This window comes from Tupaia chinensis, unplaced genomic scaffold (genome assembly GCF_000334495.1).
Source record: "Tupaia chinensis unplaced genomic scaffold, TupChi_1.0 Scaffold143647_1, whole genome shotgun sequence".
Lineage (NCBI taxonomy): Eukaryota > Metazoa > Chordata > Mammalia > Scandentia > Tupaiidae > Tupaia > Tupaia belangeri.
The window spans coordinates 441510-469407 of NW_006203496.1; the positions used below are offsets into that span (position 1 = coordinate 441510).

The window sequence follows — 27898 nt, forward strand, 5'->3', positions numbered from 1 at the left end:
GTTTTGTTTTGTTTTTATAGAGGTTTTTGCCTTAGGGTATGCACGCTTGGAGGGAAGAGAGAGGGAGACAGTAAGAGGGAAAGTGAGAAATCACCTCCCCCAGGGGAGGTGGCCACACAGCAATCCCTTCTCCTCCGTTCTCCTCCCAGGATCTTGGGCACGCATTCATACGTGCCCAGTGTGATTTTCAAGCCACTGGATTTGGGACTCGAACTGTCGTTGAGCATGTGGGAGTCCAGCAATGAAACCACTATGCCCTCTGCTGGTCCCGGGTGCTAAGATTTTTGAATGTGAAATTCAACATCTAGCAATCAAATTCAGCATCTATTTAATTTCATTTGAAATCTTTAAGATTAGATCTTTGCTTACAAGAATTCCTATTTCATTTCCTTTTTATTTTGTCTTTTTGTTTTGTTTCGTTTTGTTTTTAATTGGTAGAGAGTGCATGAGAGAGAGAGAGAGAGAGGGAGGGAGGGAGGAATGGTCTCATCATGCACCATCTGCTGCTCTCTACTTTCCCTCCATCTCTTCTTCCTGGCACGCGTGTGGGCATGCTCGTGCAGGCACGCAGTGAGCTCCTTCCACACCCGTGAGCAGGATGCTCTCTGCACCCAGTCCTGTGGGCTCACCTCCCTGTACATAGCACATAATCCCTTTGCTAGGGTCCTGGCCCAAGAATTCCTCATTTGGATTGAGTGAGTGCTGAAAATAGTACTTTCCATTTTCATGAGGTTGGTATAGACTAATAAGTGGTAATTACAATTCCTAAGCGAATAATAAACCAAAAGAGATGAAGACCTCTCTGAATCCTTTTCCTCTCCGGGAATGAGAACACGTGGCCCTTCGTAGGACGGACACTGGGATGAGAGCACTGCCAGCCCCTGCCCCTGCCCCAACATTGGCCTTGAGAGCAGTTTACCTGTTCGACAGTACCTACTGCGCGTGCATTGTTTCCTGCAGGCTTGAGTAACTAAGACCAGGAAGACTCGGACTGACCGGCAAATAGTGTAATGGTTATGGCGCCGGACTCCCACGTGGCCAACTGGGGCTCTAGATTCAGACCCTGTGGCTTGAAACTCACGCCAGGCGTACTCGCATGTGTGCCCAAAATCCTGAGTGGAGAATGGAGCAGATGGGATTGTGGTGTGGCCATATCTCCGGGGGCTAGATGTCTCACTTTGCCTTGTTGGCAAGCAAAAAAAAAGAACCCCCCCCCCAAAAAAAAGATGAAGATTAAATCTGCTTTTTCAAAAGAATGTGACAGTTGGGTTAACTCTGTCTCCATAATCTCAAGTTGTCCTTGAAAACTGACCAGAAACGAGGGCATTAGCTAGCTTTTCTGGGCAGATTCAGAGGAGCGAATGGTCGAGAAGAGGAAGCGTGTGCAAAGGCCGGGAAGGAGGCGTGTTCCCATGTCCTAGCACCCAGTCTACCGCAGCGTCAGTGCCCCGGTACCCCCTTGCCCACTGTGTGTTACAGAGTTTTGGAAGCAAAGCTTTGGTGGTCTGTCAGTTGCCTCAGAAAACTGATACAGAACGATTCTTCCGGTTTTAAAAAGTGAGCACAGGTAGAATTGAAACCTAATCAAAGCAGCAAACAAACGGCAAAAAGGAAGTCTGTTAAGATCTTCGCATGTAAACCTGCTTCTCATTAATTCATTAGGATAAAAGTCTGCAAGTAGACTTGTTGAATTTCTGATTTGCTGCCACCCGCTTCCCATTGCAATCGGTTTATCAGCACGCCAGCAATGTCTTGAGAGTATTGGATTTTGTCAGAATCAGAAATTTCAAAAGGTGATTAACAATGAGAATTGTTATTATTAATTATTAGAAGAGAGCAGCCTCTTGCAGTTGGCCATACAGTTTCTTCCCTGCGTCCTAACCATCCCTTTGTTTCAGCACTTTTAAAACAGTTTTATTTTACTCATTATTCCCAAGAAGGTAAAATAATATATTTAGAGGGAATGTGCTGGGATTTCCCTCCATGCTACTGTGCATTAAAAACAAAAAACACAAAACAAAAAAAAAAACCACACACACTCAAAATTTTAGGGTTCTCAAAATGTTGATCGTCATTTTTAACTTGGCATCATTTTTTGCTTCACATTTTTGAACTCATTAACTGAATTCTTTTCAAGTATGTTAACTATGTAAATTTTGCCTTCAGTTTCTTTTTATTCATTTATTTTTGTAGCGAAATAATTAAGAATATGCTGGGACCAGCAGTTAGTGTAATGGCTATGTCTCTGGACTCCCACATAGTTGACTGTGGTTCGCGTCCCGGACCTGGTGGCTTAAAACTCACGCCGGGTGCGTTTGAGTGCGTACCCAAGATCCCTGGAGGAGAAGGGATTGCGTCGTGGCCATCCCCCCTGGGGAGTGATTTCTCACTTTCTGTCTCTCTGTCTCTCTCTTTCTGTCTGGCGAAGGCACGCGCCCTATACTAAAAACCTCTCAAAAAAAAAAAAAAGATTATGCCTTGGGGTCAGCAGGTGGCATGGTGGTTGAGGGAGCTGGCCTCCCACATGGTTGACTGCACTTTGAGTCCTGGACCCCTCACCCCCTTTTATATTGCTCTGCCCCTCTCTGGTCAAGTTAAAAATGGATGAATGAATGAATGAACGAATGAATAGTTAGAAAAAATAATTTTTTTGAAAAAGAAAAGAATATACCATGTAGAAAAAAAATTGAGAGAGGGTGCAAATTGTCTCCAGTGAGAGACAGACAAAGGGAGAGAGGGCCAGGGAGAGAGCGCCCACTCCAGTGAGTGTGAGTCACCCAATAGCCCCCTTTCCTTCATTTTTCCGTTGTGCTCAGATTTGGGATGTGCATGCATATGAGCATAGTGTGTTTTTCAAGTGGTGTGATTTGCCATATGAGATCCAGTTCCCTTAACCACTTGGCCATAGGGGTGGCCCATGAACCATATTTAAAAATTTCATATAAATGGGGCCAGCAGGTGACGTGTTGGTTAAGGCACTTGATTGTCACATGACCAACGGCGGCGTAGGTCCCGGGCCTGGCGGCTTGCCCTCATTTTCTTTCTCTCTCACTTTCTCTGCTGAGCACATGTGCCCTATAGCAAATCCAAAAAATAAATAAGAGTGATTAAATAAATCATTAAAGAATTCATTAAACAACCTGGTGTGATGATAGTGTCTTCTCTGATAACTTTTTAATTTTAGCATCCTGCTCCAATTGTAGTTCCATTATGATAGAATTAAAACCACGTTAGTGGGGCCACCAGTTGGTGTCAAGGTTATGTCACTGGACTCCCACATATCTGACCTGTTCAAGTCCCAGACCTAGTGGCTTGAAACTCACGCTGGAGCGTAGGTGTGTGCACGTGCACGCATGTGTGTACGTGTATCCAAGATCCTGTTAGGAGAATGGAGGAGAAGGGATTGTGGTGTGGCCATTCCCCCAAGTGGTGGTTTCTCATTTTCCCACTCACTGTCTCTCTGAGTACATTCATTCTAAGGCAGAAACCTCTTCCAAAAAAAAAATACACTACTGGGGCTAGCAGGGGTATGGTGTTTAAGGCACTGTGTTCCCACATGGCCAATCATGGTTTGATTCCTGGACCTGGTGGTTTGCTTTCTCAGTTCTCTGTCTGTCTCTGGTCAAATTCATAAATAATAATAAATAAATTAAAGAATTCTTTAAAAATAAAAACCACTTTAGTTTCAGTAGTTTTGTGTGCTGTCACCCAGCTTTGATCACCCTACTTCTTTCTTGTAATTGTTGGTGTTATTTTATAATTGTATGGTGTGGCCTTGAAGTCACGTTGGCTGTGGGGCCAGCCACATGCATTACACAGTTCAGCTCCACTGGTGCTCCGGGGTTTACCAAGCCGTCTTGGAAGGAGTCCAAGCCAGGCTCTGTGTGTACCTCATTCTACTTGGTATAGTGCCAGTGTATTAACTTTTCTTTAAATAAAATTCCAACAAGTAATACTGGTTATTATTATACAGCTCCCACACTTTAATAGCCTTTTTGAAAGTCAGACACTAGCATAGTGGGTCTCTTCTCTCTTTTGGTGTTGATCACAACCCCGGTGTTAGGACCAGTGCTGTTACTCGGCCGAAATAGCAGAATGGTAAGTTACGCACACCTGCTCGATGCAGCGCGATCATTGACGCTCTATATTCTGGATGGAGTGCTCAGGATCTACAGCCCTGTCTGGTCTTCAGTTCTGGCAACCCACACGCCACCCGGGCCCTCCTTTATAGTTAGTATTTTGGGGAAATTCTTATTAATTTTATGGAACTCGGATGTGAAAGCTCCCCCTGAGTATGCAACAAGTTGTGTAGGTATCAAGAAATTGGAGATCTTTTGGAGGCGGGCTATGTATTAGTGGAAGTCCTTCTTGATTGGCTCTCTGGCTCTAGGTCCTTGCCTTTTTCCCTTGCTGCCATGGGTCCCAGCTGTCATTATGGGCTGGCTTTCTCATTGGATACATGAGTAAAATAAGATCTTATGCTTCTGAGGCAGCAGGTTCTTTAATTCATCAACACCAGGGCGCTAGTAATATATTCAAATTCGATTAAGATGTGTAAATGACTTGCTTTCTCAGTTTTATTAAAATCTTAGATTGGGGCTTGTTCCGGTCATCTGTTTTTAAGATGCTAAGTGGGCCTCATGTGGTTGTAGCATGGTTGTGTATGTAGGTACATGCTTGATTGTGAATCTTCTGGAGGTGAAATTTGTCTTCAGATGTCCCGGGGTGTAGGTGATAATTAGGGTGGATGGCAGCCATGTACCTGGCTCGCTGCATAGAATTTCTTTGACTATGAGATGAGTTCTGAAATTCTGACCGCTTCTGAAGTAGCAGTTCAAGTAGAGGGCCTTGTTGGCTGATGTCTGGAAGGTCTGTCTTTGTAGAGATTACAGCCGTAGCACCACTGGCTTTTGACCACTAGCTCACGGTCAAAAGTTGACACCTGTTCTGGAAAGCAATTTGCCAATCCAACTTATAATTGGAATATTTGCATATTTAAGGATTTCCACTGATCCCATCTCTGGGTTTGTATCCAGAGCTATTAATGCATGCTTTTTTAGGGGACTCCTGATAGTAACCTATTGGAAACACATTGGATGCCCTTGGGGGCGGGGGAGTGTGTTCAGAATTCAGCTATGGAACATTATTCAGTGTTTTGTGTAATCATGTAAATGAATGAGCAAAACCATGGAAGGGTTGAGATGCTGAATTGGGAACATAAACCCAAGTCTCCTTGTTTTCCTTTTTTTGTGTGTGTGTGTAGATTTTCCTCATCCAGCACAGGAAAACACTCTGCTATTCCAGCCAGCTTATTTGTGCCGTAACTGAAATAATGAAATGGGATTGAAAGGAGCACACGACGTTTAAGGAATGTTTTAGTGTTTGAGTTCGCTGGTGGGGAGTGAGACTGAAGATGATCATATCTGGAGAGTTTTCATTTAAGATTTGAGATAGACTCTGATGTTAAATATTGAATCTTGGCTGGTGCTGCAATTGTGATACTCACTTGCAATAAGGAAAAAAATCTTTCCGGATCTTTCTGTCCTTTCTTCCTTTTAATATGTAAATATTGAAATTTGTGTGGCTGCTTCTAAACTGAAACTCAGTTCTCAGTTTTATTCGTAGGGTTCCAGAGTTAATCTAATTCGGTGTAATATGTCTGTTCCCCCTCGAGTAGGGGGCCAGCATTTTATTGAAATAAAACTCAATGATACTCAAAGTGAAAATTTTATAACTCTCTTGTGACTAAAGAGTCACATGCAGGACAGGGTGGACACACAGGACTGAAACATGTATTTTAGGTACCATTGAGTCCTGATGATTAGATTTGCCTGATTGAAAAAATTTAAGTATTTCTTTGTTAATGCAGTGGAGACTGAGGAAGAAGCTGTAACTTGATTGCTAGTGCCCATATTCATTTTTGGTGAATGAATGAAAGAGCTGGGGGTGGTAACGGAGCACCACTAGCCAACTGTGCTTCTCAAACTTCATTTCTGGCCACCTGTTTATGTCTTCGGGTTTTGACTTTTACTGTGACTTTTTCTCAGCCTTGGCGTTCATTAGAATATCTGCCTGCTATTCTTTCCTTTCCAGTTCTCTTCTTCCGGTGGTTGTCTGTCCCGTCCCCGTCCCCATCCCCCCCCTCCCCCAGTGAGGGAGCCAAAAGTGACATCCCCATAGGTTGAAGAGGAATGAAACCAAGTAGTCACCCCCTAAACATCCTCTGAGTGGCCGCCTGTGTCCTGCTTCTGCTGTGGGCCACACTCCTGTTCAGCCTTACCAGATGGACTAAACTGCAAAGCCCTGGGGAAGGGTCTGCAGCATGGCCCTATGTGGGGAGGGGCTGCATCCGTTTCCAGCCTTGCCAGTCTATAGGGGATACTTCTTGAGGTCAAACTGTTGAGTTGGCACACTCGGCCCCCATGCCACCGGACTCGTGGATGGCCTTGTGTCTGTTGACACCGAGGACCAGCTCCGAGCTCGTGGTCAGGAACCAGGCTTGCCTCAGCTCTAGTTCCCTAGCCACAAAGCAGAGGAATCATTCTTGACTCTATGAAGTGAGGGATCGTGCTAGTCAGTCCATGAAGCAGGGGATCGTTCTAGGCTGTCCGTGAAACGAGGGCTTGTATTCAACTGTCCATGAAGTGGGGAGATTGTCCTGGACGTCTCTGAAGCAGGGAGCTGTACTAGACTATCCATCAAGTGGGGGATTGTACCAGACTGTCCGTGAAGCAGGGGGATCGTCCTAGACTGTCTATGAAATGGGGAGATCTTCTTAGACTATCCACAAAGCAGGGGGATCGTCCTAGACTGTCTACGAAGCAGGGAGGGTCATCTAGACTGTCCATCAAGTGGGGGATTGTACCGGACAGTCCATGAAGCGGGAGGATCGTCCCAGACTATCCACAAAGCGGGGGGATCATGCTAGACTACCCATGAAGCAGGGAGATTGGCCTAGACTACCCACGAAGCCAGGGGGTTGTACGAGATTGTCTCCGAGCTCTTCTAACTCCGAGTCTAAGCAGGGGGGGTCATCTAGACTGTCCATCAAGTGGGGGATTGTACCGGACAGTCCATGAAGCGGGAGGATCGTCCCAGACTATCCACAAAGCGGGGGGATCATGCTAGACTACCCATGAAGCAGGGAGATTGGCCTAGACTACCCACGAAGCCAGGGGGTTGTACGAGATTGTCTCCGAGCTCTTCTAACTCCGAGTCTAACGCAGTCGATGTTAAGTAGCCATGAGGGAAGCCCGTCACCTGCCTCCTGGCTTTGTCCCATCTCGTTCTGGTGTGCTGTGTGCACAGCTGTGGGTAGGTGAGCTCCGGTGAGTGGGCTGTCAGAGAGCCTGCGCCGGCCTGGGGCCATCCTCACCAGCCTAGCATCTGCCTGCAGGGATCGGAGAGGTGACAGTGAGCCAGTGTATGTGTGACTAGGAGAAGCTGGAAGGGACGCATCTGATGGTTCCACAACTAGGGAACAGAAAACTAAAGTCCGTGTTAGTGAGGAGCCATCCGGTCCGTCCAGCCTGTGTGGACGACTTCCCCTGCTTTTCCATCTTGGCCTCTCGTGGAAGGGCACGAGAAACAGCACATGGGTTCATGCTGAGAGCATGTGATTTGGTCATTGTCCCCGCCACCTGAAGTTCACATCCTCGGGTAAAACACCCGAAGCCTTCGGGACTTGGCCGGGCCTCATTTGGACTGCTAGCCATCCGGTCCGTCCAGCCTGTGTGGACGACTTCCCCTGCTTTTCCATCTTGGCCTCTCGTGGAAGGGCACGAGAAACAGCACATGGGTTCATGCTGAGAGCATGTGATTTGGTCATTGTCCCCGCCACCTGAAGTTCACATCCTCGGGTAAAACACCCGAAGCCTTCGGGACTTGGCCGGGCCTCATTTGGACTGCTGTCCCTGCTCCCATTGTCCCGCCACCTGAAATTCACATCCTCGGGTAAAACACCCTAAGCCTGCGGGACTTGGCCGGGCCTCATTTGGACTGCTGTCCCTGCTCCCTTCTCAGCAGCTCCCGGGCCACCGAGCCCATGCACAGAACGCGCCTCAAGAAACAATGCAGGCAAACAGCTTCTGCGGGAGTCGGATCAATTTCTGTGCCTGGGGAGGGGTCAGGCAGGGCCGGGGAGGGGCGTCACAGCGGGACCCAGTGTGGTCACTTCCCCAGTAATGAACCCCGTGGTGGCTGGCATGGAGGGCGGGGAGGGCCCAGCGGGAGGAGGAGCCATGTGGAGGGATTTCTGCAGTCTGTCTGGAGAGCTGCCCAGGTTTCCCAGCCAGAAAAACAAATAAAAATAAATAAAAGGCAAGTGCCGAATGACACAGATTACGGTATTATAAAGGGGATGCCATTGAAACAGTACCCTTAGAGCCCGCTGTCCTTGGGGGTGGGGGATGGGAGCACCCAACCGCGGGGTAAAGGAAAGTGCGTATGATTACACCGTGGGTGCCCCCTCCAGGGTGCCTCCCCTCTCCCCCCGTATTGTCAGAAATTCTACAATTCGGATTTGTCTGCATTGCAGGTCGGGGGACTGGCAGGATGAAAAGCGAGTCCTCTTTGCCTTTTCCTCATTTTAATTTATCAAGAGGGAAGGGAAAAAAAGGCAGCCGAGACCCCTCCTCGTCCCTGTTCATTCCCCCTCTTGCACATAAATAACCTTCTCTCTGGCTGTCTCCCCTCCCCCTCGGCCCCATTGCTGTTCCGGCCGTCCTATTGCCGCTCGGAATCTGCACCGCCGCCTGCTTATTACGTGCAGGGGAGGATTGTTGACAAGTGCTCCAGAGCCTGCCTCACTGCGCTCTCCGCTCTCCTCCCTCCCTCCCTCCCTCTGTCCTTCTTCCTCTCTGTCTCTCTGCAATGATCCGGCTCTGAGGATGGCTGCTCCACGGGTCTGTCAGGTGCAGTTTTTGGTGGCTTATCTTGAGGAACCTGGGATAGAAGGTCTGTTCCTATAAATAAAATAAAAACCAAATAGCTCTAGATTCGTTTCAGGCTGCTATGGCTTTTGTTGGAGAAATAGGCCTTTGTGGGTTTCCCTGCTGGGGTCCTGATTAAATCCATTATGGATGGCAAGATGCTATATATATATCTATAGATGAGTATGTGAAAAGTGTTGCGATTTGCTTAATATTAATATTCTTTTAGCTTTGATATCCTCCCTAGGGGCAATGGTGGCTCCTGCAAGAGGCACTGTGGAAATTTACAAGAGGGAATTAATGTCGTTCTTAAAGCATAAGCTCTGTTGACCATTGTGGCCAAATCTGCAGTCAGAACCAGGCTTGAGTGAATTTGGCCATTTCTCTGGGGACTGGATGCCATCTCGGGTGTAACTGACCCCTTTCTTTTCTTACCAGTTTATTTCATCATTCCCCAGCCTTGTAGCAGAGGAGGTCTGATGAAACTTAATTAGTTCATCTTCGCCCAGAAACTCTGGCTTCCTTTATAAACAGGATGTTTCATTTAATTTCTCGGAATCCTTCCTTTCTCGACCCAGTCTTCCCTTGAAATATGGAGTAAACTGAGGCCTGTCAGTAGAGTCTCAGTCCTCCTGTGACTCTGGGTTAGCCCGAAAGGAGAACACTTCGAATGCTCCTGATTCTTCTTTCTCATTTTGGGCAGCAGCCCACCTTGGTATTGACCGAGTAGGAACACGGATGACTTTTCAGCGCCCTTACTCCGGTGGCCTCAAACCTTGGTAGTCCAGGGCCACAACCCTGTAGTTGTGTGCTGTTTTGTCTCGACTCTTCCCACTCTGTCCAGCAGTGAGGGTATGTCACCTTGGGAGGCAGTATGCCCTTCTGAACTTGGTTTGCTCATCACAGGGTTTTCCCCTCCTTGACTTTGAATAGACCACTTGATCTCCTATAATATATTCCTCTGCAAAGAGGGTGGGCAGGCAGTGGGTTTGTTTACCTGTGAGGGAGGTAATGAGGGAACCGGGCATTACTGCCCCTCCCAGTTTTGCTACAAATAAAACTGAAATGCCTGTGGAGTAGGGGTGGGGGTCCATTTTTATCCACTCTGGGGAATAAAGGTCTCCATAGGGATTTGGGGGTGAAGGTGGGACTGTTGACTTATTCACGGGTCATGGAAGCAGTCGGGAAGCACTGTGAGTTTTGCCCGTTTATCATCACAGGCGAGAACACAAACTGAGTACTTCAGGCCCTTGTTGATGGTGTAGTTAGAGCTGGCTTGGTTACCTTTGGAAGGTCAGTGTGCTCAATATGTTACATTCGTGGGGGAAAGGTAATGCGGTTTAGACACTTGAATGACTCACGCGCATGCACACGCACACACACACACACACACAGAGGAAGAGAGGGAGAGAGAGAGACAGTAATTACGTAAAGAATACTTAAAGACTGTCATTAGCTATCTGTAAACAGGTTACGTATATGGAAATCTCCCTTTGAGGAGTGCAAGTCCCCTGATATGTAAAACCAACGTTGGCGTGTCAGTTTATGTGAACATAAGGCTTTGAACATGTGGATCTCATTTATCTATCGTGAAAAAATTCGCAGAAATGCCCTTGTGCTGGCGTCTGCTTTATATGCCTGTGAGTTCCTGTGCTTTGCAAGGGTGCCATTGTTCTCAGATCACTTTCCACACCACCTCGAGCCCAGTGCTGCCTCGAACCTAGAGATGGTGCTTCTCACCTTCGAGGGGTCAGCACTGGGTTCTCTGCAATGTGGGACCCTTCTAATGAACTGATAGAAGCGTAAGTTGCACATCCCAAGGGATTGCGAAGACCCGGGCTCTCAGTGGCCGTTTCTGACGAGGTTTGCCTGGCAGGCATGTGTTTGACGGGTTTGCCAGAGTAAAATTCAAAGGGCATTGGTACAGCCCACGGACCCAGAGCCGTTTCAGCCCAAGATGGAGGAATCACAGTGGTTAGATGCCAGAGTAGGGCATCTTGTTGTAGAACATTATGGGTGCTTTTAATTCAGCCATTACTATTTTCCAAGGTCCTGTGCTTCTTGCATTCGTTAACAAAGGTCATCTTAAGGGTGCAGAGCTAGTGGAACAGGGTGGGAGATGCAGGGAGGGGAGCCCTGGCCCCACAGGAGTGGGGAGGGTGTACTGCTGTGAGTTCAGAGGTTGATCAGAAGAGTTTGTTTAAACAGCTTCTGGGCTGGTCCGGAAATCTTCCCCCCCTAAAGACGATGGTCTCCTTCCTACTGAGAGATTTCCGTGTGGAATAAATGTCCATTTTATAGTTTGATTTTTCGGGTGGGAGCGGCTCAACGGCAAGGATGTGTTTCCTTGTTTGCCTCTAGGTTAGGATGCAAGAAGAAGGGGCTCTTCCGTGCTTTGGTGGTGCTCTGTCATTCGGGGGGTGGCTAGATGGCCGAAACAGGGCCCTGTGTGAGGGGCATGACCTGCTTACCTTTCCTTTTTGTAAATATCTCTGATGTTTGCTGCGCTGCTTTTGTGGCCCAATGAGACGAATGACCGTCTGGTCTACTCAGCTGTCCGTCTACTCAGCGGTGCGCCTTTTCCAGGTTAATACATGGTCACTGTGTCGGTTTTCCTCTGACACCTTCTCCTCCGTCATTGGGCATGCAAAGGGCTTTTAGATTTCTGAAGGAATGTCCTGTAGAAAGCGACTGCTTACTGGTGGTCGAAGTGTTCCAGTGGGATTGTGCACGGAAGTCAGTATTTAGGATCTGTTTTTGATGTGGGGTTTAAAGAGCAAAAACTTGGTATTTCTACTTGTAGCTTGGGACCGTTTTGAGGGTTGGGGGTGTTTGCAGATTGTATCTTCTTGACTGGGCCGAGGAATAACCACTGCTCACTGAAGAATAGACAAAGGGGAGCCCTTGTCGGCTCAGGGGCTGTGGTTCTCCTGAGGGAAAGGGACAATGATTTTCCGTAAGTCAAAGTGCAGTTGTGCATTGTTGACCGTAAGTGTGAAACTGATACCTGCCTATGGTTGTCATCTGTTCTTGGTCACATGTGTGTGTTGATCTGCTGAGCCTGTCTGTGGACTGAGCTGGGCTGTGCAGACCCCTTACCTGCTCACCCCCTGGCCCCAGTGCCCTGCACTCTGCTGGAACCTTCCCTGTGACCTTCAGGTGTACGTGTAGGGTTAAACTCCCTATCTGTGCAGACCCTGCAAAGCTGGCCCAAGGCAGCTCTCTCCCGGTTCCAGAATGCCCTTCCCTTTTGGAAAAGCAGACAGTCTGGTTTCACCTGAGAAATCTGAGTGATTGGAGACTTTATTTTCGACTAGTAATGGTGTCAGACGCTGTGCATTCTGATTACTTGAGAGAGGATCCTACATAAGCCAAGGGGGGCAGCTGTTATAATTTTTTTCCTGAACTCCTAACGTGTGTACATCTACACACACACACACACACACACACACACACACACACACACACACACAGAGAGAGAGAGAGAGAGAGAGAGAGAGAGAAATTGGTGCTACAAATGAAAGCTCTCCTTGGAAGCTTGACTGTTTAATATGTAATGTGATACCTTGTCTCGCAGTGACAGGGTGACAGACGGCATTGGCTGTGTGTTTCAGAATTACCTTTTGTGCATCTCTTCTACAACAAAGCTAAATGCATGGGCGCTCCCGACTATGCTAATAAGTTTGGTGTGCTCCAGATGTTTTAGGAGCACTGGAACAGCTTCAAAGCCCTCCTTGCCTTTCTCTTCAACCCTCCTTTTTCAGCATCGTGTTTGTGGGCTCGAGACATTTTCCTTCGGTTTTGTTTCCTGCCATGTACGCAGAACTGACGGGCGAGGACTTGTCGGAACATCTTTGTGTCTATGACATCATGACATAAGGCCGCACGCCAGTCCTTTTTCTCCGGCAGGAATTCGCTATCTGAATGTTTATGTTTGGAAATCGGAAGCTCTCCACTGCTCACCAGGAGTTCCCTTGGCTTTAGGGATCTTTGGCCAAATTTGCCATTCAGTTTTTTTTTTTCCAAGCACCTTAATCAAGGCCAGAGGGAGAGGGTCATACACACCGTGTCTCTAATCCCAGGAACAACAGGGATGTCTGTCCCCTTTCTGCAGCCATGGCACCTGCAGAAGGAAGGCAGCTCCACGGCGTTGGCTGCTGCGGCCTCAGACGCCGTTTCTTTCCTTCCTGGCTGATGGGAGCGGAGATGAACGGCTCCTGAATTCGCGCAGCCCTGCATGGCGGGGTCCCGTTGTGTGTGATTTCTGCGGGGTTCTCAGCTGTGAGAACGGCGCTGCGTCGCGATGGCTGAGTGGTCTCAGTGGACTCGGTCCTGTGACACATTGCTCCTGTCAGCTGATGGTGACAAGCTGAGGTTGCAGGCACAGTCCCCCAGCCTCATTGACTGCAGCGATTTGGAATTTTCAGCTCATATTTATTGCTTTTGTGAAAGACAATAGGCGTGGTTTAATTTAAGTTCAACCTACTGAATATTAATAGAGGGGCACAAATGCTGATGTGAGAGACGGGATGGGGGGCCACTCAGTTTCCTCTGTTTCACCCCCTCTCCTCAACAAAGGTTTGCAGTGGTCGGGGGAGGGGCTTGGCAAAATGAAAACAGGATTGAGTCTGAAAGGGGATGTGCCATTTCCTTATTTCGCGTTGGCTAAAAATAATAATTGTGACGACTGGTGACAGGGCTTTGTTAGGGGAAGGCAAAGGCCGCAGCCACCAGCTCGCCTGCTCCTGTACCGGGGCCTTTCGGCCTGTGACACCGTCATCCGGCTTGCCCACCTGCCAACCTGCCGCCTCCTGGATCGGGCAGCCGGATGGCTGGGATGAAAACATGCAGTGTGGAATGGAGTGGCCGGGACAGCACAGATGCCAGAGAGGGGATTTGGGTGGGTGTAGAAAAAAGAAACAGCCCAGGGGGTTGCCCTACCAGGTAGATTATCCAGCTAAAAATGAACGTCAAGTTTTTTCTGGGCCAGTGCACACAGAGAATACTCACCCCACAAAGGGATCTAGGCTGAACAGAGCCAGCCCTGGCCCTGCATGAGGGCCGTGGGGTCTGCGTGTGCTCCTGTCACTGGCCTAACAGCCAGCCTGTCCCCAGGGAATGGGTGCCTGCCTCCGACACCCCCTGACTCCTGCTCACTCATTACTGGTTTGGGGGATGGTGGGGAAGCTGGCCTCCGCTGACATGGGACAGTAAAGCCACCACCCTCTCTCTCCCTTTAATGTCATTCAGTCACGCCATCGTGCCAGAGCATTCGTAGTCCCTGAAATTGAGCCCACACAGAGTCGGCGAAGACTACCAGATGCTTTTCATGGAAATACTTTACATGCAGTTTCCCCGAATTTGTCATTAGACAGTTGAATTGGTGGGTGTGTGGGTGGGTGGGGTATTAAAAGCCTTTTTGTATTCGTTTCTTGGACTTGCACTTTTTTCCCCCCTTCTTCCTTTTTTTATTTAAACCTGTAGAGGTGGGGGGTTGTCTGTATTCTACCCGACCCGACCCCTTAGCGGGCTCTGGTAACTTTGTAAGCTAGGTTCTCTCTCTTAGAGTGGTAAGAAGTAGAAGAATGCCCAGCTGAGCTCCCTCCCTGCAAGCTGTGTGTTCCTGGGATGGAATTCACTCTGGCCATCAGCTTATGGGGCATGGGGCTTCTAGGTCTGTCGTGACTGGCATGGGCCCTACGTGGCTCTGCAGTGGCAGTTCTCAGCGTGGTCCTGAGACCAGCCAGAGGGGCAGGAGCATATCCTGACACTGTTAGCACAGGACCACGCACATGGGGCTGAGGCCTGCAGAAGGCCCCTGCAGCTGATGCTGATGGGAGCTCCTGCTCTTCACAGTCTCCTGTCAGAGGGATGAGAGCAGAGCTGTCATTGAATCCGCGAACATCTCTCACTAGTCCACCGATGACTCACTCACTCATTCACTGCTTACTCATTCAGCGAGCACCGGAAGTTCTGCTAACCCCAGGGTCGGGGAGCATTCTTCCCGCATCTCCTAGCAGCACCCAGTTCTTGCTTACCCCTTACCCGATCCACGTGGGGCTTCAGAACCTCCTCTTTGTCCTCTGTCTATCCTTCCTCTTCTTCCTCCTCTACAACCACCGCATTGCATACTGGAATGCTCCCTGTCGTCAGGTCCCTGTCCCATCTTGCTGCCAGGCTCCTTGCTTCCTACTCACTAGCCCCTCCAGAACACCTTTGCCCGTCATGTGCAATGGTTCTCTGTAGGGTCTACTCAGAGATAATGAGCCCATGTTTGTATCTCTGGCTCCTCTCACTGGATTAGGCTTTGTTGGCTCATGCCTGCCTCCCAAGTGCCCTGGCATATGGTCGGTGCTAGGCAAATGGACGAAGGCAGAGTTCACTCCCACTCCCTCTGCCGTGTACTGTACACTGTTGCCTGAATCCAACTAAGAATGCATGTACGTATATGTATAAGGTGCACATTCGACTTAGATAACTTCTTCCCTGTCCCTGGGTCAGTTTCTAGTCATGAAGTATTGTCTGTATCCCAATTCCCACTGACTGGTGGGCTTCCCCCTCTTTGTCCTCGCACAGTGCCAGACCTGAGGCTGTCTAATTTAGTATTATCAATAGAGGTGTTTCAACCAATATGTCATTCACTTTTCCTAGAGCCATATTCAGGAAAATTTAAAAGAAGCAGGTGAAATTCACTTTAATGACTTTGACTTAACCGAATGCATCCAAAATATTTTCTTATCCACTCTAGCCTTGTGTTTTGTTTTTTTTTTTCTTTTCTGTTTTCTTCCTTCCTTCCTTCCTTCCTTCCTTCCTTCCTTCCTTCCTTCCTTCCTTCCTTCCTTCCTTCCTTCCTTTCTTTTTTTCCTTTTTAAACTTTATTTTTTTGGCCAAAGGACATGTGTATTCACCAGAGAGAGACAGAGGGAGGGAAAGTGAGAAAGCACCATGGGTGGGTAGGGATGGCCAAACTACAATCCCTTCTCCTCCTGGGATTTTGGGCACATATGCACACGTGCCTGGTGCCAGGTCCAGGACTGGAACCATTTTTGGCCACGTAGGAGTCCAACACCTTAACCACCATGCCACCCGCTGGCCCCTCGCACCTTATTTTGAGTTCTCATAGCTACTCATCACTAGCGGCTACTGCAGTGGATCGTGCAACTCTTCTCTCTCTGAACTGTTAGGAACGGTTCTATCTTTGGGGTGGGGAGGCGGTCTTAGATTGGTATCCATTTATGGATACATATTGTATCCATTTTACCTCATAGTTCAACACCCCACAACCCCACATTTCTTTTATTGGGGGCGACTTTGTATGTGTCTCCATTTCTGTGTTGTAGTCATGACTAGCCATGTTAGTCTCGGTGATTGGACATGAACTTGTGTTCCAGTCCTTGTATTTGATTTCCAACCTTTTGTCATTACTCATACTCGGGGAAGACAGAGACATTGACAGCTGGGGAAACGCATGCATGCATGGCCAGGTCCCTGCTTCGTCGCCTGTTTTTCACCCCATAGGTACAGGATCACATTCTGTGGAGTTTGTAGTACAACCAGCAGGCACCACTTGTGTGTTTCAACCGGAAACATTTTAATACTGGGATTGAGGTGCTCGTCAAGTTGGTGGAAGGACACACGAGCACAGATTAAAGGGCTACCGAGGGCTTTGGCTTCGTGTTTAGAGACTCGGCCTGTAAACGTGCAGGTCATATGCTGGTATTGCTGCTGCTGCCCACTTCCTGGTGGCCCTGAAGCTGGCAGGTAGACAGCGGACAGGGCTCTAGTCGCCGCTGACGCTGTGTCAGTGGAAACTTCTCATTGGTGGCACTAGAGTACTCCCTGGTGCAAAGGAGACTAGGTGCTAGAAGAGAGGGGGCTTTTATTCGGCCATTACCCACTTGTGTGACCGTTAAGATTCTTTCACATCGTGTAGAACATAGCCCTTTCCAAAGTCCCCTGAGGGCCGGGGGCTCCTTCCCGAGGACCTTCCTCTCTTTTGCACCGTTAAGATTCTTTCACATCGTGTAGAACATAGCCCTTTCCAAAGTCCGTTAAGGGCCGGGAACTCCTTCCCGAGGACCTTCCTCTCTTTTGCTTTCTATAAGCATGTCTGTGGGTACCAAATATCTCTTCCCACTTACTTACTTAGTTATTTTTCTGAGAGCGAGAAAGAAAGTGAGAAATCGCCAGTTCTCCTCACTCTCCTAAAGGAATGGTCATGCTGTAATCCCTCCTCTTCCATTCTCTTCTTTGGATTTTGGGCATGCACACACATACACACCCAGTTGTTTCTTAAGCCACCAGGGACAGGAATCGAACTATGGAGTTAGCCATTTGGGATCCAGTTGCCTTAACCACCATGGCACTGGCTGACCCACTGTCACTTATATATGCATGGTGCCATATCTGCAGTGTTAGAAAATCCTTACCCTTTGGGATGTCATTGCCAAATCTGGTCACAATCTAAAGTAATGGGTGACCATGAAGACAAAGTAGTACCCTAGGGTTTCTGGTTAATGTCTAAGATAGGGCTGTTTATAGTGAATGCTTTTTCTCGGGTGGAAGGGTCTACTTCCTAAAGGCAATTCTGAGAGCACTTTCATATTTGTATATGCTTCGCCCTTCCCAAGTACCTGGTGTGATTTCATAATAATTAATACTCCTTTCTTCTTCCTCCTCCTCCCCAGCCACAAAAGATGTTGATGTACTTTAAGACAGAATCCTAAAGTTTGTAAATACGATTCTCATTTCCTGCTTGAATTTCCTATTGTTGAAATGATTTTCTTGTTAGGCATTTCACCATCTTAAAAAGTCTAGAAGAGGACAAGGTGTTACGGCCATCGCCCATTCACAAGGAATATGTACTTTTTATTCTTTTCTGTCTGCATTCTTGCCTGTCTTCATCAGCCATTGTGTAGGGTTAAGTGTGGTAACGTGTGTTTCCTGACGTGATGTATCTAAGTGTTTGTCCCCTTTTCTCACCTGTAGGGCTCCTTGGTAATGACCAGTCTAAGGGATTAGGACCAGCGTCAGAACAGTCAGAGAATGAGAAGGACGATGCATCCCAAGTGTCCTCTACTAGCAACGATGTTAGTTCTTCAGATTTTGAAGAAGGGCCGTCGAGGAAAAGGTTAGTACCCGAGGCCGAAGGTACTGGTGTTTTAAAACCAGGGCCTGCAAGACTCAGATGCCAGGTTCTGAATGAGTACGAGCCCACTCCACCCCGTCTCTTGGAAAATATAAAAAAAAATTTTTTTAGAGGAGTCAGCATTATGCATTTGTATTACATGTCCTGATTTGTAAGTATTATCCAGGAATTACGATAAAAGTGAATAAACAACATACTTCATCTGTTGAACAAAAGAAAACGTGTCCCAGCCAACATAAGCATTGGCCAAAAAGTTGCCACCTTGTAACGCTGTCATATCTGTGCATCCTAATTGACTCGCACAGCAGTAATTGTCCAGAGTGTGTTGGATGTTTTTTTTTTTTTTAACCCCTTCTGGAGAGATATGTTCCAAACTATCTGAAGAATCAAATGCAATATTCCTGAAATATTTTATTTGTCAAGAAAGCAGAAATGATACTGCATACAGTTTGACTCCATCAGTGTTTAATCGAGTTCATTTTTGTGGAATTGGTTCTTAACTTACTGGCAGTTATTTTTATGTGACTCTCCTAAATAAAGTTCCAATAGTTTGTTACGGAAGTTGGCTATAGGAGTTTGATAAGAGATTGTGGTTCCATGGGCAAACAGTGGCAGCCATGTTATATAATAATGCTCCTGATTAGGTGTTGGGAAAACCCGTTGCTCCTTATCTGCCCTATTTCATGTATTATGTGTTACTTCCTTTTTTTAAAAATTTTTCCACCTTTAGAATTATATTTTATTTTGTTCCTTTTCCATTTTCATACTCTGTGTTTTCTTGGATGACTAGTTTTTCATGAGTTTTTCTTCGAATCTGTTAGTTTGACAGTTTGGGGAAAAGAAGAAAAAATTCCCCCGGTCTGGTGTACTATGTTTATTATTCTTTCTTCAGATTTATAGTTACTTCTCACAAACAGTCTTGATGTGTGTTTGTATCTAGTGAGGAACTGAGTACAGTGGAAAATAAAAAGACCAACATACTAGCCATGTGTACATCATTAAAATTCTTAACAGAACCGGCTGTGGCATCTGAAACTTGAGATGCATAGCTCTGAGCAGTCTTAGGTTATTTTCCTTCATCACGAAGTGTCTTTGTGTAAACAACCCACAATTCCCTGAGTCACTATTAACACCACCCTCATGTTCTCCGGATCCTCAACTGTGTCGTTCAGAAGCGGTCAGTAGGTTCCTTGGTAGTGTAGTTGGGAGGAATACGAAAGAGGGATCTGCTAGTGTACCAGGCATCAGACATGACTCCGTGACTCTTTTTTTTTTTAAAGAATTATTTTATTTTATTTACTATTATTATTGTTATTTGTTAATTTGCTACAAAGTACATGCATTCACCAGAGAGAGAAAGAAAGTGAGAAAGCCAGTCCTCAGGTTGGGGACTGAGCATGGTTGACCCTGTGGGAGTCCAGTGCTTTAACCACCACACCACCTGCTGGCACCCCCTGGATTTCTCTTTCTAAAACTCTTGGTTGAGTGTCTCCGTGTCCAACCAGCTGTATTATTGAACTCTGTAACAAACTCTCCCCGCTCCAACTTGAAAATCAATCTTCACAGGAGAGGCAAGTCAAGGAGTGTCAAGAAGCACATCAGTAAATAATATTGGGATGTGTGAGAACTTGATCCATGTTTCCCACCGCGGGCACGTATCTTTGCATCTGCCATCGCTTTCCCCTCATTCGGGGAATATAATCCTGTGAGCCTGGGATGGGCAATGGTAGCTTCCATCCCCCCAGCAATGGGGCTGTCCATTGCCCTCACTTCTGGGTGAGATTTGGTCACCCATTTGGTTGTGACGTGCGTGTTAGCAGGCTTGGAGGGGGGACTCTGTCACCTACATCCTACTGCCTCTTTTGATGACAGTGCTCTCGTTTCTTCTGTGCACGGGTCTGTAGTGCTGTGTGGGAGGTGAGTGTGAAGCAGTCATTTAGCTTGAATTTTCCCGGGCAGTGCAAAAATGAAACTCTCTGCAGGGTTAGTTTCAAGGAAACATAAAGCTTACATAGGCACTTTAATTTTCAGTGTGTCTTGGGTTGTGTTGTACTCAATTTAGGATTGGGTACAGCATATTCTTTGGCTATCATGAAATGTGGGTTAGGGTTTCGTATGTTAGGATAGAACTTGAGGCCTATTGGAGGTAAGCCTGACTACAGGAGGAGGGAACCTTTGTATCCTTCAAGTGGTTGTAAGGCATCTGTTTCATGCAGCATTGCAGGACATATAGCAAATTGAAAAGAAGTGATATTTTCAATAGATTCAGACCTTAAAGAATTTATTTTGATCCCTCCTCCATATTTAGAGGATTTCGTGTGAACTCTACCTGCAAAAGCAGTATAGACAAAGCGGCACCTAGATTCTTGGAGAGGCTGGTCATTGTTGAGACCACAGTGCTCAAATTTTCTTCATTTTGCATATACTGTACCTTTTCTAAAATCTTGAGTCTACTGTCGCTGAAGGTGAGAATTCAGTCCCAGAGTCACATTGTTACATGGTCATTTTGAAACGGCATCAGCCTTGGGTGGGTTATTGCCTCTATGCTATGCTTTTTCCCCTATAGAGTTGGCAAGAGTGTGGTTTATGATCAACCATTTATTTGCATTCTGTCTTTGGCTTTTGTCGTTTTAGGAGAATACACTGGGTCCTAAAAATCTAAGACTGTCATTTATTAATTTGTTTTGGGGAGTGCATTTTTCTGTCTCTCTCTCTCTCTCTCTTTTGGGGGGGAGGGGAGTGTGATATGAATTGCTGACTAATCTTGTGCATTAAATTATTATTGCTGTTCACAACTCTTTAGGCACATGTTTTTAAGATCTGTCTTCTCTCTAGACTAAGGGTAGGAATAGAAGAGAGGAAATGAATTAAGTTTTTGACTTCTCGTGAAAAATGAAGACTCATGCCTCCGCTTACATCTTATCCAGTCTGAATTTTTTTCAGTCTGCAAGTGGAATCGATGACATTTTTTCGATGCTGCTTGTATCTTTTAAAAACAAATAAGCTGAAGTCAGAATATCCATGTGTTTACAGGGTGTTGCTTTTCTGCAGGAAATCCTCTAAGCTCTGCTTCGCTCTGTGTACTTGGCTGCTGTTGCTTTTACTTGACATTAGGGAATCTGTTAGCACAGAGATGGCAGTAGAGTCCAGAGTTCCGTAGGGTTTTGTATTTTTCTCAAGTTTCTGATTACTTTCCTCAGAGTTATTCATTACAGGGGAGGAAAAAAATACCTTCAAAACAAAACCAGCATTCTTTAACCTAGCTATGGAAAGGTAAACATTTGTAGCCACTTATGTACAAAGGAAAACCAACCCCTCTTCAGAAGCTCTTTGCCTGTTTGATGGACAGGACAGCCCAAGTGACACTCAGGCCACCTCAGGTGCTGAGTTTTGTTTTTCTTTTCCTTTCTTCATTCTTTTCTTTCTTTTTTTTTTGTTTGTTTGTTTGTTTGTTTGTTTGTTTGTTTTAGGTGTTAGTTTTGTCTTTTTTTTTTTTTTTAAATCATTATAGTGGGTGGTTGTTTTTTAAAAACTACATAATACCCTTGTAGGTTTCTGTTTATTCATTGATGGAGCCCGTCTGCATGCATGCCAGAGCGGGGAAGTGAGAGAGGCACCCACGGTAGGGGCTCATCACGCCATCTCTCTTCTGCAGCCCTCAGTTCATCAGGATTGTTGAGCATGTTTTTAGGCTGACCCCAGGAACAAAACCTGCAGTCAGCTGTGTCACTTCCAGGCCTGCAGTTCAGTGTCCTAACTGTGCCACCATGCTGTGCTTCATGCAGTATTTACTGTTCAGAATGGAAACATTGTACTCTTTTAGCATTGAGCTCTAAATGTGAAGTGTCCACACCTAGCTCCTTAACCCTCCCATTCCGCTAGCTGATCTTGTAAAATTTGCATTTCCTGGGTCAGCAGGTGGCGTGGTTGTTAAGGTGCTGGACTTCCACATGTCTATTTGCAGTTCTGGTCCTAGATCCAGTGGCTTGAAAATCACACCAGGCGTGTTTGTGTGTGTGCCCAGAATCTCTGAAGGAACACGAGAGGAGGTCGGACTGTAACTTGACCATTCCTTCTCGTGGGTGATTTCTTACTTTCCCTCTCACTGTCTCTGGTGAGCGCATGTGACCTACGGCAGAAACCTTAAAACAATTGTATTTCTTCTAGAAGTATCTTGGTAGTTGTAGAAACCAGTAAGGACAGCTCTTCGTTAGTCCTATGTACACTGATGATGAGAAAGTGTTGGGAAGGATGGTTATGGGTGATCAGGATTTCCTGTTTGACTAATGTACTAATGTTATATAAAGAAGCATGGAATTCCGTTAGGTATAAGTAGGTGACACACACAAGATCATTTGTGTTGGCCAACTCAGTAAGATGAACTACGGGTGGAGGGAAGAGGGAGGGAAGATTCGATGACAGTGGTAGTTTTTGAGACTCTTAGAGTCGTCGTTACAGCATAGCAGCTCCATGTGTGGACTGGAACCAGACTACAGCTTCTTCTAATGGCTGGGACATTTATTTGTGCACCCCTAGGCAGGTTATATACTATCCCTGGGCCTTCGCTTCTTCATCTGTAAGATGTGTATGACATTAGTACCCTGCCGATAGTGATTTGAGTATCAACCTAGTTAATTTTTGGAGAGAATTCCCTAGTTGTCTGTTGGTGGATGTTATTTTTAGCCATTCTCAGTTTATGAGACATGTGAGTTGCTACACGTGACTGTACACAATCCCCGGAGTCTTCTCCAGTGGGTTTTTAGAGGGTATTTGATTGATACGAATCGTGATATGTATCTTCCCTTCATGGTGTCCCATCACAGCCAGCTGCAGGTACAAGGAAAAGTGCAGGTGTGTCTCTCTTTTGAAGTTACTGAGTCACAGGAAGGACCCTGGTGCATATAGCGTGAAGTCCCTCTTCTAGCCTGGTGCCACCTGATACCTGCCTGTATGGAACAGGCATGGGTGGGGCGAGGTTGTAATTTGCAAGTACAGAGTGCTGGTGAGCAGATTCCATTGTGGCTATTCATACATTAGTCATCACAGCACCTTGGGGAGTGGAGAGAGGCCTATTCTGCTTAATGGTGAGACGCCCTGTTAACTCCGAGAGTCAAATATTCTTTTGAAGTGTATAATGCTTTTTGTATGCTAACATGCTTTAAAAAACAAATGCCAAAAGTTTCTGTGGCACTATTAAAAAAGCATATACTGTCCAGATGCTCCGTGGGGATTCAGCTTTTCTTTTTATGTTGGACAAAGGGCTGCTGTGTTTCAGTAAGGCCTTTGATAGCATAAGGGTTACTGAGCTAAAGATAGTCAGCCCTGTTCCAGCAGACTGAATTTTGAATGTAAAGAATTGTTGGAAATTTATAGCTGTCATAACTGAGTACAGGTTCGTGATAGAACATAAAATGAAAATTCTTTTTTTTTAACAGAATTATTTTATTTAACTTTATTTATTTATTTACTTATTTTAATTTGACCAGAGAGGGACAGAGTAAGGGAGCAAGAGAGGGAGAGAAAGGGTAAGTGAGAAAGCAAGCCTCTGGGCCTGGGACTCAAACCATGGTCAGCCATGGGGGAGTCTAGCGCCCTTAACTACTATGCCACCCATCAGTCCCAGGATTCTCTTAGACTTTTAATAAGTATTCCATTTATACCTGAATTGTTCATATTAATAGGTTTCTTATTCTTTTTGTTCTGAGTTACTTGTCAGTATACAAAATACTTTCCCTGCTTCTGATAAGCTCAGTTGAATAGGAATCGTGCTTCACCTGATGTACAACTATAAATTGAGTCTGTTCAAAATAAGCATCCTTGGGACCAGCAGTTGGCTTAATGGCTATGTAGCTGGACTCCCATGTAGTCGACCGTGGTTTGAGTCCTGGACCCGGTGGCTTAAACTCACGCCAGGCGTGCGTGTGTGCGTGCGTGCCCAAGATCCAGAGAGGAGAATGGAGGAGAAGGGATTGTGGTGTGGCCATCCCCCCTGGGGGGTGATTTCTCACTTTCTGTCTCTCTCTGTCCTTCCTGCGGGCGCACACGCCCTATAGCAAAAATATCTCGGAAACAAAATAAGCATCCTTAAGAATTACAATTTTAAATTACTAAATAATATTTACACAGTTCTTTAGCAAAATAAATTAGTTGTGTAATAGTTTGGATAAATGTCTTTCAACTTTGATTTAGGTTTAAAAGCCTTCATTGACCAGGCTATATTGCAGAATATTTTCTCAAGAGTTAATTCTTAGTATAATTTCAATAAGAACTAATAAAGGCAAAGCTATCTTTCATACCTATAGAAAATTATTGTGGAGGATAGTATAAAGTAAAAATGATGTGCCTAACCTTTTAGCTGATCTACATAATAGTTTGTCATGTTCTTCTTTCCTTTCTGTAGATTTACAGATCTTGTTCTGATAACAGTTTCCTTTGTTCGAAGAATTGTAGTATTTCTAGTATAGGTCTATTGGTGATAGATGAATCATTCAGCTTTTGTGTGCCTGAAAATCTCTTTATTTCACCCTTACTTTTTTTTTTTATTAAAGTTTATTTATTATTGAAGAAGGGAAATGCACACCCCCCTTCACAAGGTCTTGCCATGTTGCTGTTTCTCATGTCAGCCTTTCAACCAGCCAGGATCATGTGCGTTTGCCTGTATTTCTAATGGACTTAGGGTCTAAACTGTCATCTTCCACATGGCTCTAGCACTGCAGAGTGCTGTCCTGCCTCTTGCACCACTCTGGATGGGCCCACCCTCATTTTTTAAAAAAACTAGCCTTTTGATTTTATAATAATTATAGAGCCACATGTAGTTGTAAGAAATTCACTTTTACTTTTGCAAGATATTTTTGCTGGGTATAGAATTCCAAGTTAATAGTCACCCCTTTCCAGTACTATAATGATTCTCCACTTTCTTCTTATAGCTTGCATTGTTTTTCACAGAAAAGTATGCTGTCAGTTTTTTTAATTATTTAAAGTGTCATTTTCCTTGCTTACGTTTTTTTTAATAGAGGTTTTTGCTATAGGGCGTGTTCACTTGCCAGCCAGACAGAGAGAGACAGGGAGACAGAAAGCGAGAAATCACACACACATGCGCGCGCGCACACACACACACACACACACACACACCTGGGGTGGGGGGGATGGCCATGCCATAGCCCCTTCTCCATTCTCCTCTCTGGATTTTGGGCATGCAGGCACATGCACCCCATGTGAGTTTAAGCCACCCGGCCTGGGATTCGGACTGTGATCAACCACATGGGAGTCCAGCGGCGTAACCATTATGCTATGTGCTAGTCCTCACAAAGAATCTTTTAAGCTGAGCTGAGAGCAGCTCATGGATTTGAGCCCAGCCCAATCCACAGTGGAGGCTGTAAAGGCCCACTCAGGGTTCTAGTCATCCCCATGGACTTGCATGTGGGAAAGCGCAATGACACATCTGGGTTTTCCGTGTTCATAATGGTGCCTTTCAGGTGCCTCCAGTCTGAAGGGAGTAACTTTAGACACTTCCCAGGATCTTGGGCATGCACGCACACATGCCCAGTGTGAATTTTAAGCCACCGGGTCTGGGACGTGAACTACAGTCGACTACATGGGAGTCCGGCAACATAGCCATTATGCTAACTACCGGTCCCCCTTGCTTAGTTTTTATAACCCCTTTCTGATTTTAAGTAAGGTGATAATGATGTACCTTGATATAGTTTTTCTTTATGTTGCTTTTACCTGGGTTTCTGTGAGCTCATTTGGTCTGTAGGTTTCAATTATTCTAGAAGACTGAAGCTGTTATTTCAGTTTTTCTGTGTTTGTTCCTCTTCCTTTCTTAGGGGACTTCATATGCACATATGCTGCTAGATGTTGTCCTATAGCTTACTGATATTCTGTTAATATTTTTCCAATCTGTCTTCTCTTTAAAAAAAAAAAAAAAGTTTATATCCCAAACCTGCTGTTAAGCCCATTAAGGATTCTTGTCATCTAAGACAATTTTTAAATATTTTTAAGTTAGATTGGATGTTTTTATCATCTTTAGTGTCTCCATGAATATGCTTGATCTTTGGTCTACTTTCTTAATAATGTATGTTGGTATCTATGTGCTCATTCTATCATCTCTGTTATTTATGGGCCAGTTTAGATTGAGTTTCCCTCCTCCTTGTTGGTTGGTCTTCGTTTGCTGCCAGTTTGCATGCTTAGTAATTTTTTAACGCACCTGAGGCATTGTAAATACCGTTTGTTTGAGAACAGGGTAACTTTCATTTCTGTACATATTCATAGTCATTGATTGTTAAGAGATCTGATTAAGTTACTATAGAACAGTTCCAATTGAATCTTGCTTTTTAAAAATAATTATTTATTTTATTTATTCATTCATTTTATTTATTTATTTTTTAATTTGACCAAAGAGAGACAGAGAGTGAGAGTGAGAGAGAGAGAAAGTGAGAAAGCAAGCCACCAGATTCAGGACTTGAACCCTGGTCAGCCATGTGGGAGTGTCCAGCGCCTTAACCACCAGGTCACCTGCTGGTCCTGAGTCTTGCTTTTAAGCTTTGTTAGGAAGCTTTATTGTAAGGCAGTGTTTCCCTCACTATCAAGAAAACGCTTAAATCTGTTACATGATGTCCTCTGATTTACAATGCTTATGTTGGGTCAGGAAGGAACCAGTGCTGCTGCTACCTCTGTGTGAGATTTAGGGTTTGCTCCCTCTAATCCTTCCTGGTCCCACTTCCTCTTGTATCATTTTCTGATACACATGTCCTGGCTAGTGCGCAGCCAAAGAGTTCTCTGTGTGGCTCTGGCCTGTACAGTAGACTGTCTTAAACACTCTGTTGGCCTTTGTAAACCCTCCATTCCTTCTCCTCGACTAAGGGGTTATTAGAGGCGCTGCTTGAGTTTCCCCTAACTGTAGTGTAACTTGCAAATTCTCTGAATGCTGTCAGGTGGGGGACAGTACTTAGTGTGTGATGTCTATCATCTTTTATGGATTTTTATTTATTTCAGGCAAGAGGAAGTCACTCCTATCCTTACTCTCATGTAGCTAGAAGTAGAAGGTCTTTCTATTCTTTGAAGGTTGTATGATAGACACACACAGAGCTTCAGGAAATGGGACTACCACATCTTATTTTTGTCTTACCCACAGTCATAAATTTTTCATTTAGTTTTGTTAGTCATTAAAAAAGAAAAAAGAGAATAGCCAAAGCCCTGACCCAGTGCAAAGGAAAAGTACGAAAATATTAAAGGAGTATTTGATTTCTGAATAGTCAGTCTCCCTACACACTACTGCCTGTGACTATACAAAATCCTTCCATTTCCTGGAATCTCTATCACCTGTCTCTAATCGAGGTCGGCTGATATAAAGAAGATAATATCCTATACTAAAGAGTGTCTGAAGTTAATTCTCTTGAGATTCTGGTAAGGTTTTAGAGTCCTCATTTTACCATGGATTTAACAGTATTTGAACCCAAGTATTTATATCCGTAGTGCTTGCATCCCACTATACCATGCCACCTTCCCTAAGTGGTATCACAGGTTGCTCTTTTTCTTGTAGGCACTGCCTTCTGTTGGCCAAGGTGTTGGTGCGACCTGTACCACGGCTGGACCATAACAATAATCCCTAATTACCTTTGTACCATGGCTGGACCATAACAATAATTCCCTATTACTCTTGTGCAGCGTTCATGTAACCTAGTAAATAATCTCTTTTGTCCTGTGATTATCTTTGTTCTTTCATGAAATTTCTTTTTTTTTTCCCCCTAATGTAATTATTTTCTTTTGGTGTGAACTAAGCAGTAGATAGGAAGTGAAATTTTTTAGTGTCTCTTTAGCA

At 45.5% G+C, this 27898-nt stretch overlaps 1 protein-coding gene across 1 annotated transcript in view; it reads left to right on the forward strand.

Annotated features, from left to right (window-relative positions):
• The window catches only part of JARID2 (jumonji and AT-rich interaction domain containing 2), a 268700-nt gene that overhangs the window by 152673 nt on the left and 88129 nt on the right, over positions 1-27898 (forward strand). The window contains exon 3 of the mRNA XM_027766735.1: positions 17919-18060. Coding sequence (XP_027622536.1) covers positions 17919-18060 — 142 coding nt within the window. The remainder of the gene's footprint in view (positions 1-17918; positions 18061-27898) is intronic.